General features: G+C 43.5%; 1 protein-coding gene across 1 annotated transcript; it reads right to left on the reverse strand.

The window, feature by feature from the left end:
• Positions 1 to 397: 397 nt before the first annotated feature.
• LOC123936236 (leucine carboxyl methyltransferase 1-like) lies at positions 398 to 20412 on the reverse strand. The gene is made up of 5 exons (XM_045996901.1): positions 20254 to 20412; positions 15696 to 15796; positions 4872 to 4992; positions 998 to 1103; positions 398 to 429 (listed from the first exon to the last, which is right to left on the reverse strand). The coding sequence occupies exons 2-5, from the start codon at positions 15704 to 15706 to the stop codon at positions 398 to 400; spliced, it is 270 nt and encodes an 89-aa protein (XP_045852857.1). The 5' UTR covers positions 15707 to 15796; positions 20254 to 20412.
• Between the last annotated feature and the right edge of the window lie 60 nt (positions 20413 to 20472).

The raw sequence follows: 20472 nt of genomic DNA on the forward strand, positions 1-20472 counted from the left end.
ACATCGGGCTCTCTGCTCAGCGGGGAGCCTGCTTCCCTCTCACTCTCTCTGCCTGCCTCTCTGCCTACTTGTGATCTCTCTCTCTGTCAAATAAATAAATAAATAAAATCTTTAAAAAAACAAAAACAAAAACAGTGAAACTTTATGTACTGCCTATAATTTGTCCCGTTCCCATCAGCTGCAAAGATTTGTCCTTGTAATTATCAATTACTGGGTAACTTTAATAACAAAAAATGTATAATAAATTTATCTGTTTATAAAATAAGTGATATAATTAGAAACATTCAGTGCTTTCAAGTTTACTACAATTTGTTTACATTGGTCCTCTCCAACTGTTACCTTTGAGTTCTTTTATCTACTGGGAAGTTGGGATGCATGGAATGGAGGAGATCTGGGGTCACTCTAGGCTGCTCTCAGCATTGTTCATCACTGCTTTGTCAAGGTGTGCCAATAAGGGTAATTTAGGCTAAAATTAAATTACCACCATTTGCAAAAATCCACAGTATATCTATTTCAACATTAAGCACAGGGTAACTCCATTCCCTGCACCTCTGTCTAGCAGGTTACTGGTTACCCAGTAACCCAGATTATATTAGCATTTTGGGCTAGGTGATTTTTTTTTTTTAAGATTTTATTTTTTTATTTGACAGACAAAGATCACAAGTAGGCAGAGAGGCAGGCAGAGAGAGAGGGGGAAGCAGGCTCCCTGCTTAGCCGAGAATCGGATGTGGGGCTCGATCCCAGAACTCTGGGATCATGACCTGAGCTGAAGACAGAGGCTTAATCCACTGAGCCACCCAGGCGCCCCAGGCTACGTAATTTTTTGCTGTGGGGAGGGATATGCTTGTGCACTGCAAGATATTTAGCAGCTTTTCTGGTCTCTAGAGGCCAGTTGCACTCCCTTACAGGTTGTTCCAACCAAAAATGTATTCCGATATTGCCAACTATCCCCTGGGGGCAAACTGGCCCAGCTGAGATTCTTAAAAGTGCTCCTCACCTCCCTTCTTGATAACCATCGCTCCACTGTGGTGGTACTGTGGTAGCACCCTGACATCTGGGGAGTTCTCGATCATGGTCTGTCCAAACCAGTCATCCATGTTCACCTGGGAAGGGAAAGAGGAGAGTGGATCAGCCAGAAAGGTTTCTGTGCTTCTCGAATATGCAAAGTAAGACATCAGCACCCTATTTCTAACCAGTCAAGGCCGACATTTGTTGATACCCAGGGCAGGTCACAGAGTTGGGTGCAGGCACGGCATGCAGAGGTGACAAGGGGTACACTGCGACAGCCTCTAGAAGGGCAACTGGATGGGCGGCGCTCGGCCTGGGAGGCGGCCACGCCACTGCCAGCAGGCTGTTCTGCTGGTTTACTCTTGTGTGCTCGCAAGGGCGCAAGAATGTTGACGGCAGCATTTCGTGTAACAGGAAGGACCCGGGAAGGATTTAAATGCCCCTCACTTGGGGTCAAAGAAATTCTAACCTGGCCATTTAATGGAGTATTGCATTGCCATGAAAACAGAAAAAAAGAGGAAGTACATGAAGATACAGACAGACACAGATATGGAATGATTTCTTAGGTAACAAACTCTTGAAAGGTAAGGTACAGACGAATGTGTAGAATGTGTTCCTATCCACCTTTAAGAAAAAAAAACACCTCTGTCTACATTTATATATGCACAAAATAGTTCTGGAATCTGGCCATGTCGCTTCCCACATTAGAGGGCAAAAGTCCAGGGTAGGAGAGAGGCTTGCCTTTCTCTGTCCATCCTTTTGTCCTATTTGATTGTTTTAAAAAATTTTGCATGTAGTGTTACCTCTTTTTTTTTTTTTAAAGATTTTAATGTTTATTTATTTGTCAGGAGAGCAAGCGACCGAGCGAGCACAGGTAGACAGAGTGGCAGAGGGAGAAGCAGGCTCCCTGCGGAGCAAAGAACCCGATGTGGGACTCGTCCCAGGACGCTGGGATCATGACCTGAGCTGAAGGCAGCTGCTTAACCAACTGAGCCACCCAGGCGTCCCTGTAGCGTTCCTTCTTAAGAACCATTTGAAACCAGTTTAAAAGACTATTAATGTGTATATACACACAAATGCCACAAAACAATACAGTGTACATTACCATAAGGTATGTGCTATTACCCTGTCACAAATCAAGTATCTAAACTTCATCGCTTTAATATACAGAATGATTCCCAGAGTTCCGTGACAACGTTGTCAGACAAGAACCACTATTACTCTCTTTTGGAGGATGTGTGAGGGTTATGGGGCACTAATGGTCACACTGTCCACGAATTTTTCAGGATCGAAGGGGGTCTGTGAGCACACGCTTCGTCCTTTCACTCCCTGGGTTGGAATCCTGGCCTGACACTTTCTAGTTGTGAGGCTGGGTGGCTGCGGGCAAGCTGTCTAATTCTCTGTGCTTCGGCCCCCTGACCCACAAAACCTGGGGGGCTATTGTGATAATCAGGTAAGTTAACACATGCAAAACTTGTGGGATGTGCCTGCTATCTAGTCAGCAAATTCTACAAAGTTGCTATCCTCCTTGTATCAGTATTAACATGCTCATCATTTATGTGGTTTTTGTCATTTTAAACTACTGATCAGAAAGTCATGGAAGGTTTGGGAATATTTAATACACGTGAGTATGCCGATGACTTTGTATTTGTTAGAAAATCAAGTTAAATGTTTATTATTCACAAAATGAGGATGGGAGGTGGGAACCGCGTCAGTTTAGGGATGGCTTGGACAATGGAGTGAAAGCTGGCACCTCCCCAGGCCTGCCCAAAGTGACAGGGTCTGTGGTCAAAATTCACATTCATACCCTGTTGAATAACAGAAAACACAAGTGAGGGGCGCCTGGGTGGCTCAGTGGGTTAAAGCCTCTGCCTTTGGCTCAGGTCATGATCCCAGGGTCTTGGGATCGAGCCCCGCACTGGGCTCTCTGCTCAGCGGGGAGCCCGCTTCCTCCCCTTCCCTGCCTGCTTCTCTGCTACTTGTGATCTCTGTCTGTCAAATAAATAAATAAAATCTTGAAAAAAAAAAAAAGAGAGAAAACATGAATGAAACAAGGTGGACAAACCCAGGTGAACACTCACAATGTGTGTCAACAGAAAGCAGAATTCATTTTCCCCAGGCATACTATTCTGCGAGCAAAGACAGATTCCCAGGATCTACAGAAACTCAACCAAGAAATACCTATATAAGAACCTGGCCTATATAAGAACCTGGCACAGGGTGGCAAAAAAGTCAACCAGGTCTAGCCTTAGATCTGTCCATAGGTATGTTGCAGCGGGCAAGGCCTTTACTGCTCTTGTCTGTAATAAAATTTAAAAATAAAATGAGACTAACAAAAAAAAAGTATAATCAGTAAAAGCAAAATAAAAGAAGCAATAAAAATAGCTACTGTGGGGGCGCCTGGGTGGCTCAGTGGGTTAAAGCCTCTGCCATTGCCTCAGGTCATGATCCCAGGGTCCTGGGATCGAGCCCCACATCAGGCTCTCTGCTGAGCGGGGAGTCTGCTTCCTCCTCTCTCTCTCTCTCTGCCTGCCTCTCTGCCTACTTGTGATCTGTCTGTCAAATAAATAAATAAAATCTTAAAAAAAAAATTAGCTACCATGTATTCAGTGCTTGTCATAAGCTCACTGCTACACATCATCTCATGAGTTCCCTTAATAATCCAGAGAAGTTTTCCCTTTAAAACAAAGACCCGGGGGATGACTGGGTGGCCACGTGGGTTAAGCTGCTGCCATCAACTCAGGTCATGATCCCAGGGTCCAGGGATCGAATCCCACATCGGGTTCCATGCTCAGCAGAGAGCCTGCTTCTCTCTCTGCCTCTGCCTGCCACAATGCCTGCTTGTGCTCTCAATCTCTCTCTCTCTCTCTCTGACAAATAAATAAATAAATAAAATCTCTAAAACAACAACAACAACAAGGACCTGAGGCTCTAAGAGATCCAAAGAACAGCTCAGGCCTGCCTGACAGCCAGACAGCGCCATAAATGCCCCTGTACAAATTAACTCACTTACTCCTCACTACAACCCTATGAGGTCAGGACTGTTATTATTCCCATTTTTCAGATAAGGAAACAGGCACAGAGAGGTTATGAAACTTGTCCAGGTCACACAGCTAAGGAGTCTACCTCCAGAGCATGGAATCCCAACCACCATGCAATTCTGCTGAAGGTCACTGAGCCAGGCATAAGAGCAAGAGCCAGGGTTCAGACCCAAGCTGAGTAATTTTAAACCTCAAAAGCATAATCCTTTCCCCTAGGTCAGAAGAGAAAAACAGGCAGCCAGTGGTCCAAACTCGGTGATCTCAGAAATCAGGAAATTTTCTTTTCAAATAAACCAAGACTGGTCTCGGACCAAGGTCCTGAAAAATTGGGAGTTCTCAACTCTAACTCACACACCCACACAGTAACAACCAACTGGCTATGAGCAGGGACTGTCCCATCAGATGGGACATGGACACTCTGATTCACCATAGTCCTCACCACTCCTGCCTGCCTTACACTGGCCAACGTGATCCATTTGCATCACTCCTGCCTCTGAAGGAATCAGAGTTTGCTACCCCTTCACGCATAGGACAGCCAAAATCCCCTTCACCAAGGTCTGACTCTACAGGAAATACAATGATAAAAGAACTCAAAAAACTTCGGTTAAGGCCAAGATAGAAGTTTCAAAGACTTTGGCCATAAGTTCGCTGGAAATCAAGAAATCAAGGATGCTGGGGATTGCTAGAATCAATGAAAAAGGAGGTATGTGAGTGGCCAGAGGCAGAAGGAAAAGAGTAAGTGGGAAAACATACCGAGGTTGCTCAGGGAGTGCTAAGCCGCCATGGAAGGGCAGAATGCAACTGTCTCATGCTCCCATTTACCTGTTCGTAGTTTGTGAACATGGCAGTGTCGAAACTGCTGGCTGCCCACATGAGAAGGTTGGCCGACTGCTCCGGAGTCATATAAACCAGCACGCATTCGGTGAGCAGGAGTGTTGGCCATCTTAAGAGAAGAAAACAGGCACGTCCACCTGTATTCATCAAACGGACTCTCTAGGGATGACTAGGCAGCTCAGTTGGGTAAGCACCGGCTCAGGTAATGATCTCGGGGTAGTGAGATCAAGCCCACTCGGTGGGGAGTCTGCTGGAAATCCTCCCCCTCCGACTCCCTATGCTCCTCCCCCTGCACGTATGCTCTCTCTCTCTCCCCCCTAAAATAAATAAATAAATTAAGAAATGAATGAATAAAGTTGTCACGTATACATTAACAAAAGTGGGACTCTCTAATGGCACACATGTGGCAGGACCGGTGGGGCAGTAAAAGCCTGTTTTTCACACCCCAGGAAAACAAGACGCACTGAGCAAGCACATCAACAATCAATGTAGTCATAGATGTAGAACACCATCGTGACCCAAAGTTTCAGACTGTAAAAAGGGGAGCAATGAGTAAGGATTTGTGTCGCTTGTGAAACAGTGTTAAAGGCACGTGGTGTTGTGTGGACACAGCTACCAATTTCCCCCCCCCGACCCCAGACAGACCAAAATGGTGGAGGAGTAGGAGACCTTGCTTTAGTCTGGTCCCAGGAATTCAGTCAGACAACTGTCACATCACTCTGAACACCCGCAAACGCAACCGGAGATCGAATAATAGCTGCAACTCTACAAATAGAAAAGGGACCACGTTCTGCAAGGTAGGAGGTGCAGAGAAGTGAATCCGAGGCCATATACCCGAAGATAAACCGCGGGGTTGGGGGAGCCTCCATAAACCGGCACCAGAAAGTGACAGAGCAGCAGAGCACAAAATCGGAACTTTCAGACGTCTGTCCTGGTGAGGGATGTCCCTGCCTGAACGGTGCTCAGGTGGCAAAGCAGGGCAGAATCCTGGGTGGGAGAGTGTAGTCTCAGGATCCCAGGGTCCCAAAAAGACCGGGGGTGCCTGAGTGTGGCAGAGCTCCTGGGCATTGGAGCAGGGAAGCCGGCTGCAGTCAAGAGAGCCCACGAGGGGGTTCTCAGCTTGGGGTTTCTATAAGCTGCGAACCGAGGCATGGTCAGCTGACTGCTCCCGGACTAGGGGCCCAGTAAGCAGCAGAACCACCACAAGATCCCCCTTCCTCCCCTGGGAGGCGTGGCACGGGTGCACACTGCAGGAGTCGGCACAGTTTGCGGACTTGAAAGGGATCATGTGCCTGAGATAGAAATGCTCGGTCCCAGGCTGCTTGAGGATGGAGTGTGGGTGGAGGCCAGGGAGACAGGAGTGATTGACTGCTTTCCTCTGAGGGCTCACTGATATCAGATTGGACAAAAAAGCAAGACCATTGATATGTTATCTGCAAGAGACTCATCTTGGACTCAAAGACACCTTCACATTCAAAGTGAGGGGGTGGAAAACCATTTATCATGCTAACGGACATCAAAAGAAAGCTACGACAGCAATCCCTAGAGCAGACCAATAGATTTGAAACCAAAGACTATAATAATAGATGATGAAGGACACTATATCATAAAGGGTCTATCCAACAAGAAGATCTAACAATCGTAAATATTTATGCTCCTAACTTGAGATCAGCCAATTATATAAACCAGTTAATAACAAAATTAAAGAAACACATTGGTGATAATACAAGAATCGTCAGGGACTTTAACACCCCCTCACTGCAAAGGACAGTCGTCTAAGCAAAAGATCAACAAGGAAACAAGGGCTCTGGGTGACACACTGCACCAGATGGACTTCACAGACATAGTCAGAGCATTCCACCCTACAGCAAGAGAATAAACATTCTTCTCGTGAGGCACCTGGGTGGCTCAGTGGGTTAAAGCCTCTGCCTTCAGCTCAGGTCATGATCTCAGTGTCCTGGGATCAAGCCCCACATCGGGCTCTCTGCTCAGTGGGGAGCCTGCTTCCCTTCCCCTCTCTCTCTGCCTACTTGTGATCTCTGTCAAATAAATAAAAATCTTTAAAAACAAACAAACAAACAAACAAACAAAAAACATTCTTCTCAAGTGCACATGGAACATTCTCCAGAATAGATCACCTACTGGTACATAAATCAGGTCCCAACTGGTACCAAACGACTGGGATCATTCCCTGCATATTTTCAGACCACAATGATTTGAAACTGGAACTCAATCCAAGAGGAAAGTTGGAAAGAACTCAAATACATGGAAGCTAAAGAAGAATTTTAAAATTCATGGAAACCAACGAAAATGAAAGCATAACTGTTCAAAATTTGGGGATGCAGCAAAGAGGGAAGTATATAGTAATACAAGCCTTTCTCAAGAAACAATACAGATCTGAAATACAAAACCAAACCTTACACCTAAAGAACTGGAGAAAGAACAGCAAATAAAGCCTATACTAAAGATTAGAGCAGAAATCAATAAAATAAAACCAAAAGGACAGTAGAACAGATCAATGAAACTAGGAGCTTGTTCTTTGAAAGAATTAATAAGATCGATAATCCCCGGGGCACCTGGGTGGCTCAGTGGGTTAAAGCCTCTGCCTTCGGATCAGGTCATGATCCCGGGGTCCTGGGATCGAGCCCCGCATCGGGCTCTTTGCTCCGCAGGGAGCCTGCTTCCTCCTCTCTCTCTGCCTGCTTCTCTGCCTAGTTGTGATTTCTCTCTGTCACATAAGTAAAATAAATAAACAAATTTATAAAGATCGATAATCCCCTGGCCAGATTTATCAAAATGAAAAGAGAAAGGACCCAAATAAATAAAATCATGAATGAAAGAGGAGACAAACACACCAAAGAAATACAAACAACTGTAACAACATATTACGAGCAACTATGTTTCAACAAATTAGGCAATCCGGAAGAAACAGATGCATTCCTGAGATATATACACTACCAAAACTGAAACAGGAAGAAACAGAAAACCTAAACAGACCCATAACCAGCAAAGAAATTGAAGCAGTAATCAAAAATCTCCCAACAAACCAAAGTCCAGGGCCAGATGTCTTCCCAGGGGAATTCTACCAAACAGCTAAAGAAGAATTAATCCCTAATCTTCTGAAGCTGTTTCAAAAACCAGAAATGGGAGGAAAACTTCCAAACTCTTTCTATGAGGCCAGCATTTCCTTGATCCCCAAACCAGACAAAGACCTCACTAAAAAGGAGAATTACAGACCAATATCCCTGATGAACATGGATGCAAAAATTCTCACCAAAATACTACCTAATAGGATCCAACAGTACATGAAAAGCATTATTCAGCACGACCAGTGGAATTTAATTCCTGGGATGCAAGGGTGGTTCAATACCCGCAAATCAATCCATAATGATTTCCTACATAAATGAAGGAAAGGACAAGAACCACATGATCCTCTCAACAGAGGCAAAAAAAGCATATGACAAACTACAGCATCCTTTCCTGACCAAAATTTCACAGTGTAGCGAGAGAGGGAATGTACCTCAACATCATAAAAGCCATATATGAAAAGCCCACAGGGAGTATCATTCTCAATGGGGAAAAAGAGAACCTTTCCCTTTTCCCCTAAGGTCAGGAACACAACAGGGATGTCCACTATCACCACTGCTGTTCAACATAGTACTAGAAGTCTGAGCCTCAGCAATCAGACAACGGAAAGAAATAAAAGGCAGGGGTGCCTACATGGCTCCGTTGGTTAATTGCCTTCAACTCAGGGTCCTCGGATTGAGTCCTGAAGACGCACTCTGCTCAGCAGGGAACCTGCTTCTCCCTCTTCCTCTGTCTGATGCTCTGCTTACTTGTGATTTCTCTATCAAATAAATAAAATTTTATAAAAAGTAAGAAAGAAAGAAAGAAAGAAAGAAAGAAAGAAAGAAAGGCATCCAAATCAGCAAAGAGGAAGTCAAACTCTCACTCTTTGGAGAGGACATGATACTCTATGCAGAAAACCCAAAAGACTCCACCCCAGCAAAGTTGCAGGATAGAAAATCAATGCACAGAAATCAGTGGCATTTCTATACACTAACAAGGAGACAGAAAAAAACAGAAATTAAGGAGTCGATCCCATTTGCAATTGCACCCAAAACCATAAGACACCTAGGAATAAACCTAACCAAAGAGGTAAAGGATCTGTACTCCAAAAACTATAGAACACTTATGAAAGAAACTGAGGAAGACACAAAGAAATGGAAAAATGTTCCATGCTCATGGATTGGTAGAACAAATACTGTTAAAATGTCTATGCTACCGAGAGCAATCTACATAGTCAATGCAATCCTTATCAAAATACCATCAACTTTTTTTCACAGAGATGGAACAAATAATCCTAAAATGTGTATGGAACCGGAAAAGACCCCAAACAGTCAAAGGAGTGCTGATGGCATCACAATCTGGTGATGGCACCACAAAGCTTGTGGCATCACAATCCCAATCTTAAGCTCTGTTCCAAAGCTGTAATCATTAAGAGAGTATGTATGTACCGGCACAAAAACAGACAAATGGGCCAATGAAACAGAATATAGAATCTGGAAACAGACCCTCAACTCTATGGTCAACTAACCTTTGACAAAGCAGGAAAGAATATCCAATGGAAAAAAGACAGTCTCTTCAACAAATGGTATTGGGAATATTGGACAGCTACCTGCAGAAGAATGAAACTATACTATTTCCTTACACCATACACAAACATAGACTCCAAATGGATGAAAGACCTACACATGAGACAGGAATCCATCAAAATTGTAGAGAACACAGGCAGCAAGTTCTGTGACCTCAGCGGCAGCAACTTCTTGTTAGACACATCTCCAAAGCCAAGGGAACGAAAGGCAAAAAAATGAACTATTGGGACTTCACCAAGATAAAAAGATTTTGCACAGCAAAGAGAATAGTCGACAAAACCAAAAGACAACTGGCAGAATGGGAGAAGATATTTGCAAAAGACATGTCAGATAAAGGGATAGTATCCAAAATCTATAGCGAACTTACCAAACTCAACACCCAAAGAATAATCCGAGCAAGAAATAGGCAGAAGACATGAACAGACATTTCTGCAAAGAAGACATTCAAATGGCCAACAGACACATGAAAAAATGCTCCATATCACTCGGCATCAGGGAAATACAAAGCAAAACCACAAAGAGATACCATCTCACGCTGGTCAGAAAGGCTAAAATTAACCACTCAGGAAACGACAGATGTTGGCAAGGATGTAGAGAAAGGGGAACCCTCCTACCCTCTTAGTGGGAATGCAAGCTGGTGCAGGCACTCTGGAAAACAGTATGGAGGTTCCTCAGAAAGTTGAAAGTAGAGCTACCCTACAACCCAGGAATTGCACTACTAGGGATTTACCCCAGAGATACAAATGCAGTGATCAACTGGGCACCTGCACCCCAATGTTTATAGCAGCAATGTCCACAATAGCCGAACTATGGAAAGAGCTCAGATGTGCACCGACAGATGAATGGATAAAGAAGATGTCATGTATACACAGACACACACAGAGACACACACACCTATTACTCAGCCATCAAAAAATGAAATCTTGCTATTTGCAATAATGTGGTTGGAACTAGAGGGCATTTAAAAAATAATTTATTTATTTGAGAGGCAGAGAAAACAGAAGCAGGGGGACAGAGAGGCAGAGGGAGAAGCAGACTCCCCCTTGAGCAGGGATCCTAAGGCAGGGCTGAAGGCAGATGCTGAACAGACTATGCCATCCACGTGCCCTGGAATTAGTGGGTACTATGCTAAGCGAACTATACCAATCAGAGAAAGACAATTACCATATGATCTCACTCACATGTGGAATTTAAGAAACAAAGGATCATACAGGAAGAGAGGAAGAAAGGATCATGAGGATCATAGAGGAAGAGAGGAAAACATAAAGTAAGATGAAACCAGAGAGGGAGACAAACCGAAAGAGACTCTTAATCATAGGAAACAAACTGAGGGTTGCAGGAGGTCATGGAGGTCGGGCGAGGCGATAACTGGGGAATGGACCTCAAGGAAGGCGTGGGACGTAATAAGCACTGGGTGTTATAGAAGACTGATGAATCACTGACCTCTATCTCTGAGACTAGTAACACATTATAGGTTAATTAACTTAAGTTTAAATAAAAATAAAGTTCTCCCCTGCCACACTTGCACGTGGTGACAAGGTGACACAGCAGACTCCCCCATTCCAGATGCAGAGACTCTTCCTTCCCCTGGTATGGGGGGAGGGGTTAGTTGTAGAACTCGCTTTAGCCAAGGGAACAGTAGCAAACGTAACGCAAGCAGAAGCTTGAAGATCACTTGCACACGGGCCCTCACTCTCTCGCCTGGAAACCTAAACCACCATGGGAATGAACCCAAGCTAGCTTGCAACTGGAGGGGAGGCCCTGTGCAATAAAATGAGGCATCCTATCCTCCTGCTGTCCACATATAGTGAACCTGAGGGGATATCAGCTATACCTGGCCCCAGCAGAAGTTCCAACCAGCTACACCCAGCCCAATCTCTCCACTCACAGAATCTTGAGCAACTTGTGTGTCTAGATTGTGAGCTGTTCTAAAGTGGAAGTTTTCCAAAGCACTGAGTTGGAGAGACTCTGTTACACATTAAAAACTGACTGACAAACACAGAAATGGTGATACTCGTTTAACCAAATATAATTCTCATATGTCTTTACCATCAAGAATTGACAAGAACATGAACAATCTTCAGGAAATTACATTGGTTAGTATGCACTCCGACTCAACAGACCCGAAGTAATGAACAAATTATGAAATAAGCAATAAACTCCTAGAAAAATCTCTAAAACCCTTAATTCTTAAAAGGGAACACAGCCTCAAACTATGTGAGCTCCGCTGGTTTATTCCTGGATCCTTTATTGCTCCTTCTCTCACTCCTTTACTGTGTCCTCTTTCTTTCTCTGTCCCTAAATATGGCTATTCCTCATGGCTTATTGTTATTTTTCACACAAAGCAAGTGGTTTTATTTTATTTTATTTATTTACTCAACAGAGAGAGATCACAAGTAGGCAGAGAGGCAGGCAGCGGTGGTGCGGGGGGGGGGGGAAGCAGGCTCTCCGCTGAGCAGAGACTGCTACCCCCCAATGTGGGGCTTGATCCCAGGACCCTGGGATCATGACCTGAGCTGAAGGCAGAGGCTTTAACCCACTGAGCCATCCAGGAGCCCCTAAAAAATTGTTTTTAACGATTTATTTGTTTATTTTAGAGAGTAAGCATGTACACAGAGGATGGGGGAGGGACAGAAGGAGAAGGAGAGACAGCATCTCAAGCAGGCTCCCGCTGAGTACAGAGCCCACCATGGGGCTTGATCCTATGACCCTGAGATCATGACTTGAGCCATAATCAAGAGTCAGATGCTCGGGGTGCCTGGGTGACTCAATCGTTGGGTGTCTGCCTTCAGCTCAGGTCATGATCCCAGGTCTCCGGGATCCAGCCCCACATCGAGCACCCTGCTCCGTGGGAAGCCTGCTTCTCCCTCTCCCACTCCCCCTGCTTGTGTTCCCTCTCTCACTGTCTCTCTCTCTCTGTCAAATCAATGAATAAAATCTTAAAAAAGAAAAAAAAAGAGTCAGATGCTGAACCAACTGAGCCACCCAGGCATGCCGCAGAGGGTTATATTTGTCTATTTTTACTGGTGGCGGTTCTCAAAACAAATAAGTTGTCTGAACTCGAATACCTAAGAAAGCAGTTGAAAAGCACATGGTATATGTTACTGTCAGAATGGAAGCTATACACCTGGGCTCAGGGTGTAGACTCTTTATCACTAGAAAGGCTCCCCATGAAAAAAGTGCCATCTCTGACCTAATCACAGAACAAACTATCCATCATTACTGTTCTTTGGTTTTCTTCTTTCCTTTTTTTTTTTTGACCATGAAATGGTATATAATTCAAGTTATTTGAGAATATATATCCAAGTGCTCTCTGTACTCAACTGGATCACAGTATAAAGAAACCGAGGGCACTAAATCCAGAGGAAAGTCAACGAAGTCTGAGTTGCAAACAAAGTTGAAAATCAGAAAGAAAAGTATTCAAAATAATTTTTTAAAATTGGCAACAACCTAAGTTTTAAAACCTCAGATTATATAAACAGAAATGATTAGAAAAAGCAAATGAGTGGGGAGAAAGTTCTAAGACCCCAATTAACAGGTTGATATTAGAGAACTACAGCTCCAATAACCGTTTTAATGCAAAAGTGTCCTTAAGACACTATCACGTGGGGAAGCCAGGTAAAGAAGGCTATGTGGGAATTTTTTGTATGATTTTTGCAACGTTCTTGTAGATTTGAATTATTTGAAAATGAAAAGTTTAACATATTTCAGTGTAGTTTTAGGAGGTAGCCATTGGCAATATTAAAAATCGGATTAATACTTTTCAAAATACAAGTGAAAGCAAAGCAAAGACAGTCATAAAGGAAAATACGGAGCACAAACAAAGCCCCGGAGAATTATATACCTAATTCTAATACTTGTCCCAGCAACTGCTCTTCATCCATTTTGTAGATGTCCAAAGGTGAGGCAAACTTCCCTTCCAAGAGCTAGCCTGATTTGTCACTGATATTTCCTATTCTTTTGGCAGATTTGCTCCCGTGGTGGGTCACTACAGTGGCAGTAGGTGGCAGCTGGTTACCATGGTGACCGCAGTAATCTACAGGAGACTGTAGTCTATTTGTCAATTCTGTTCAACCACTTTCGCAGCAGACTTAACTTAATCTTCAGGACCATCTTGTGGAGTAGTTTTTACCCCAGCTGATAAATGAAATTAAGGCTCAAAGAGGCTTTTCTGGGGGGTTGTTTGTTTCAGAAAAAAACTGCCCCTACTAAATACTTGTAAGCAGGAGAGGTCACTTGGAGCCCAGGATGAGATTCCGACACTCGGGCTTGCTTCATTCTGAGAGGGCTCCAGGTTGAGCACCGTCAGCTGGAAGCAGCCTACTGATCACTCATTAATATGCCCCCAAGAAAACCAGTGGTGTCCTTGAACACTGAGACTTCCCTTTCGCTGAAAGAACGCTCTGCTCGCTACCATCTGGAAACCATCTAAAGGGTTCCACAAAGGAAAAAAGAGGCATATTATGTACAGTGCATTGGCCCTGCTCTCTGAACACTCAGTGAGACAGACAAACAGACGATAAGCACCAGGTGTGTGAGCGCCATCCCCAACGTCTGCAACTGTGGATATACACATCTCGACAACGACAACCTGGTTTTCGATTCTAGGCTAAACACGTAAACAAGAACTTCAAAGCCCAGAGGTGACAGCCATCACCACTTTAACAAAAGATGGACCCGGAAGGTCAAGCTTCAACTCCCTACACTCCCTCCCCTGCATCAGCCCAAACTCACCTGTATTTCCACCTGTCCTCACCCGCCTTCCTCTCTTCTCGGAAGAAGGACAGCTCTCCCTTCCCTCCAAGGCTCTGGTCCTCTGTCCACTCTACAGCCTCTTCTCTACCAGTGATTTCCCGAACAGCTACTCTCTGATCACTGGCCACTGATTCTTTGCCTTCAATTTATTTTTTAATTAACTATCTGTTTCTCCTACCTTCCCCACTGGCCACTGATTCTTTGCCTTCAATTTATTTTTTAAGTAAGTGTTTCTCCTACCTTCCCCTCAAACCTCTCTCTTGAGTTACTTACCTCCATTATTGTTGAAAGTGTCATCCTCACTAACAGTAAGATTTCTAGACACGTCTTTACCCTCCACTACTGTTAAATTCCAGTCTCATTTTGACCAGTATCAGTGTGCTAAAACCACATATCTCACTCTCCTCCACTGTTCCCAAAATGTACCTGCTCCCAAGAATTTGATGTGAACCCTTCCGGTCCATTTTTAAAATACTTCTGTGATACACAGATGTAATCATGGAAGTACTGTATTTTGAGGGTTTGATACACATTTGGTATCATCACACTGTACATATTATTCTGCAACTTGACTTTTTTATTTTCATGCAACATTTTGTTTTTGACCTCTCTCCATGCTGATCTAGGTCATGCCTTTTACATACTGCTCACTCACTCTTCTCCTGATGGATAGTTAGAATGGTTCCATTTTTCTGTTACTGAAAACAGTGCCCATGATGAACATCCTCCTTGCACAGGCAGACCTTTCTGAGGTGCACACAACCAAAAGTGGAATGAATTACTATACAACATGGCACACAAGCTTGCAATTTTAGTAGATACTTCCAGACTGTTGCTCATAATGACTGTCCCAAATTCACTTGCATCAGTTGTGCAGGACCATCTTGTTCTCATATAACCTTCCAGCACCTGATAATGTCAGACTTTTATATTTGTGCTGACGTGGCTGGAGTAAAATGGAGTTCCATCTGATTGATTACTACTGAGGTTCAGTAACTTTTCATATAATATTCACTTCCTTCTTTGAGGTGCCTTGTCATCTGTCTTTTGCCTGTTTTCCTATGGGACTTACCTTTTTCAGTAGTAGCTTTTCTTTATATATTCCACATTCTAATCCTTTGTATATTGCAATTACACGTTTCTATGCATATAATTATCTTCTCTCAAGCTTTATGATGTTAGGCATCAGTATGTTACAAAAGCAATGCACATTATTCTGATGGGAAAACGGGCTTGACTGAGAACTTTGCTTCTAAAAATACTACAGAAAACCACTCTCAGTAGCAATGAGATAATATCTCAGAATAAAAAATGGACAGAAGTATCATGCTGCAATTTCAACTGGCCTTATCTCCTATTAGCAAGAAGTCACAAATGCATAAGAGGTTAAAAAAAATCTCACTGTGGATTCATGTTACGTTTCTTTAGTTTCTCTTCCAGTTCAGGTAAATCTCGGAGATCTGCTCCAATAACAGCATATCTCTTTGAATCCAAGGTGTCCACCTGCAAATCCAAGAAGAGATGATCATTTCAACAAAAATTCATCAAAAAATTATAATTTCAACGGATATGATTTTTTTCAAAATTAAAGTAAATTTATTGTTTTTCTCCATTATAAAAATACATACTGCGGGGCGCCTGGGTGGCTCAGTGGATTAAGCCACTGCCTTTGGCTCAGGTCATGATCTCAGGGTCCTAGGATCGAGTCCCACTTGGGCTCTCTGCTCAGCAGGGAGCCTGCTTCCCCCTCTCTCTCTGCCTGCCTCTCTGCCTACTTGTGATCTCCCTCTCTGTCAAATAAATAAAATCTTAAAAAAAAAATATATATATATACACACTCCATTGTGGGGGGGAAAATCAGGAATGAAGAGGGTAGAAATGAACTAAAACCACATCTTCCAGAGATAACTATTAGTATTTTTGTGTAGAACATCCTGGTCCTTTTTCCTATGTGCCTAAACTCACATATACAACATAAACACATTCTCACACAAACATACATACACACCTCACACAGAAAAAAACAAACAGGGCCAATTCTTCTTTTGAAAACTGCTTTCCTTATTTAACGGTAATATCAATGACATCATTCTCTGCAATGATTTCCTAGCATTCCAGAGTGGATGAAATAACTTACTCAACTGATCTCTCACTATCAGACATATGGTATTTTCAAGTTTTCTCCATCTGAGGCACTGCAGTGAACATCTTTATATAAACATTATGAAGCAACTGTCAAGTAGGTCTGTATGAGTGGAATGAGGAGTTCAAAGGATAAGCCTATGGAAACAATGGTACCAATTGGCTGGCTGCTTCTACACGTTGTGCCAATCTGTGAGATATTGTGATTAAAGGAATACTGTTTCCATACCGAAGTAAAACAAAATGATAACATTTGCTTTAAAATACTCCAGCAACGGGGCACCTGGTGGCTCAGTGGGTTAAAGCCTCTGCCTTCAGCTCAGGTCATGATCCCAGGGTCCTGGGATGGAGCCCCGCATTGGGCTCTCTGCTCAGCGGTAGCCTGCTTCCCCTTCTCTCTCTGCCTGCCTCTCTGCCTAACAAATAAATAAAATCTTGAAATAAAATAAAATAGTCCAGCAGAGATCAGATGAAATGGTCTATATAGTGGTTCTCAAGCTTTGGCAGCCATCAGTATCACCTGGAGGGCTTGTTAAAACAGACTGACGGGCTCTACCCCCCTGAGTTTCTAATTCAGCAGTTCATTCGAAAGTAGAAATTTTTTCAAATTCTTTCAAAAGTTAGAAACCTGTATCTCAGGGTGCCTGGGTTGCTCAGTGGGTTAAAGCCTCTGCCTTTGGCTTAGGTCGTGATCCCAGGGTCTTGGGATCGAGCCCGGCATTGGGCTCCCTGCTCGGCGGGGAGCCTGCTTCCTCCTCTCTCTCTGCCTACTTGTGATCTCTGTCTGTCAAATAAATAAACAAAATCTTAAAAAAAAAAAAAAGAAAGAAAGAAATGGGTATCTCTGACAAGTGCTTAGGTTGTGCTGATGCCTCTAGTCTAGGACTACACTTTTAGAACCACTGGTACAGGAAGTTGGTCATAGTTAAAGTTAGGTGTTGCATACATAGAGATTCACAGGTTTATTTTTATGTACGCCTAAAAACATCATCAATTAAAAGTTTTAAGTGGAACAGAATAGAGAGCCCAGAAATCGACCCTCAACTCTATGGTCAACTCATCTTCGACAAAGCAGGAAAGAATGTCCAATGGAAAAAAGACAGCCTCTTCAATAAATGGTGCTGGGAAAATTGGACAGCCACATGCAGAAAAATGAAATTGGACCACTTCCTTACACCACACACGAAAATAGACTCCAAATGGATGAAGGACCTCAATGTGAGAAAGGAATCCATCAAAATCCTTGAGGAGAATGCAGGCAGCAACCTCTTCGACCTCAGCCGTAGCAACATCTTCCTAGGAACAACGGCAAAGGCAAGGGAAGCAAGGGCAAAAATGAACTGTTGGGATTTCATCAAGATCAAAAGCTTTTGCACAGCAAAGGAAACAGTTAACAAAACCAAAAGACAACTGACAGAATGGGAGAAGATATTTGCAAACGACATATCAGATAAAGGGCTAGTATCCAAAATCTATAAGGAACTTAGCAAACTCAACACCCAAAGAACAAACAATCCAATCAAGAAATGGGCAGAGGACATGAACAGACATTTCTGCAAAGAAGACATCCAGATGGCCAACAGACACATGAAAAAGTGCTCCACGTCACTCGGCATCAGGGAAATACAAATCAAAACCACAATGAGATATCACCTCACACCAGTCAGAATGGCTAAAATTAACAAGTCAGGAAATGACAGATGCTGGCGAGGATGTGGAGAAAGGGGAACCCTCCTCCACTGTTGGTGGGAATGCAAGCTGGTGCAACCACTCTGGAAAACAGCATGGAGGTTCCTCAAAATGTTGAAAATAGAACTACCCTATGACCCAGCAATTGCACTACTGGGTATTTACCCTAAAGATACAAACATAGTGATCCGAAGGGGCACGTGTACCCGAATGTTTATAGCAGCAATGTCTACAATAGCCAGACTATGGAAAGAACCTAGATGTCCATCAACAGATGAATGGATAAAGAAGAGGTGGTATATATACACAATGGAATACTATGCAGCCATCAAAAGAAATGAAATCTTGCCATTTGCGACGACGTGGATGGAACTAGAGCGTATCATGCTTAGTGAAATAAGTCAATCGGAGAAAGACAACTATCATATGATCTCCCTGATATGAGGACATGGAGAAGCAACATGGGGGGGTAGGGGGATAGGAGAAGAATAAATGAAACAAGATGGGATTGGGAGGGAGACAAACCATAAATGACTCTTAATCTCACAAAACAAACTGGGGGTTGCTGGGGGGAGGTGGGATTGGGAGAGGGGGAGCGGGCTATGGACATTGGGCAGGGGAGGCGAACCATAAGAGACTATGGACTCTGAAAAACAACCTGAGGGTTTTGAAGGGTCAGGGGTGGGAGGTTGGGGGAACAGGTGGTGGGTAATGGGGAGGGCACGTTTTGCATGGAGCACTGGGTGTTGTGCAAAAAGAATGAATACTGTTACGATGAAAAAATAAATAAAATGGGAAAAAAAAAGTTTTAAAAATGGATTATAATTAAAAAAAAAAAAGCAAACTGCTTGGTGGTATACCCGAAGCACTGCTTGCTCAGCTTCCTCAAGGGTACAGACCATGGAAGGAACTGGAATATCCAACAGCCATCCTATACTGTTGCCAATAGCTCAGGTTCTCTCGGCTCTGAGCGGTCACAGTAGAAAAAGGGAAAGAGGCTAAACCATAGTGCGTCTGAACACCCTCATGATGCAGATAACCCCATTTAGCTGACTCAAATACACTGAGCTACACACCACGAGCTAAAAGACATACCTCCTAGGAGCCTGCTAGGTATCACGGAAGCAGGGAAACCCAAAGTCAGAGCTCCAGGTGCTACAATCCCCAAGTGAGAAAAGGAATATATAGACTCTGAAGGCACATCTGCCCTATTATGAGATCAAATGATTCCCAAACACTTGTGCCCCTTCTTGCAAATAATGTACATGTTGCTAAAAGGCGTGCATGGAGTGAGTGATTCCCTCATTCGAAAAAAAAAAAAAGAGTTGAGATGTACTACAAAAATACCAACACATTCGTTTGTTTGGCCATTCAGGTGTGTTATTTATTCAATCAACAATCTCTGCATGCCAGGCACTGTTCCACGTGCTGGGGACACAGTGATGAACAGGAGACAGACAGGTCACTACCTCTCATGAGGCTTACCTGCCCCAGAGAAGGGAGAGAGACAATGAATCATTAAAGAAGGGAAGAATTAAGAGAATATCAGAGTGTTAAGTGCTATGAAGCAAATAAAAGGTGATGAAAAACAAAAAGAGTAGGAGGGACAGGGTTCAGTCTTTCACCTGCTGGTCATGGAGAGCTTCTCAGGGGAGGCAGCAGCTAAGCTAAGACAGAGGTGATCAAAAGGAGACTGGCAAGCAAAATTAGGGGAAAAGAGTTCCAGGCCATGGTAGAAGGAAGTGGAAGATCCGAAGGTGACGGTAAGCGTGGCATGGTCAGGCTGCGGCACGACAATGTGGCCAGCTCAGAATGACTGCAGTCAAGAGTCAAGTCAGGAGGCAGACAGAGACCTGCTTAACCGTGTGGATCCCAACCAGCAGGAGGATTTAAGGAGCAGAGTAAGAGAACCTGATTTACTCCTTCTGATTTTTCACTGTGTGCCTATTTATATACTTGGAATTTTCCACCCCATGCATAATTCAGCTTAACAAAAGTGTCAATTCCAAGATGCATATATTTTTCTGCTTTAACATTCCCGAAATCAGGATGCATCGAACAGTCAAGCACATGCCAGTTTACCAACACTTTGCCTTTCCTAATCATAAAGAAATAGTGGAGGATCTTACAGTCACATCCTCATGGGTCAGATGATGCAGGGTAGTATTTCGATGACATTTGTGCCAGCTTTATGATCACCTATGATTTTTCTCAGGTCTTCACTCATATTTATATGTCCCTTATTTTTACTCGAATTCTCCTTTCTCCGTATGGCGGCAAGATCAAAAACTACAAAGCAAAGGACGAGAAAATGTGTCTACATGAGACACAAACACACAGTTCAAAAG

Source organism: Meles meles, unplaced genomic scaffold, assembly GCF_922984935.1.
Source record: "Meles meles unplaced genomic scaffold, mMelMel3.1 paternal haplotype, whole genome shotgun sequence".
NCBI lineage: Eukaryota > Metazoa > Chordata > Mammalia > Carnivora > Mustelidae > Meles > Meles meles.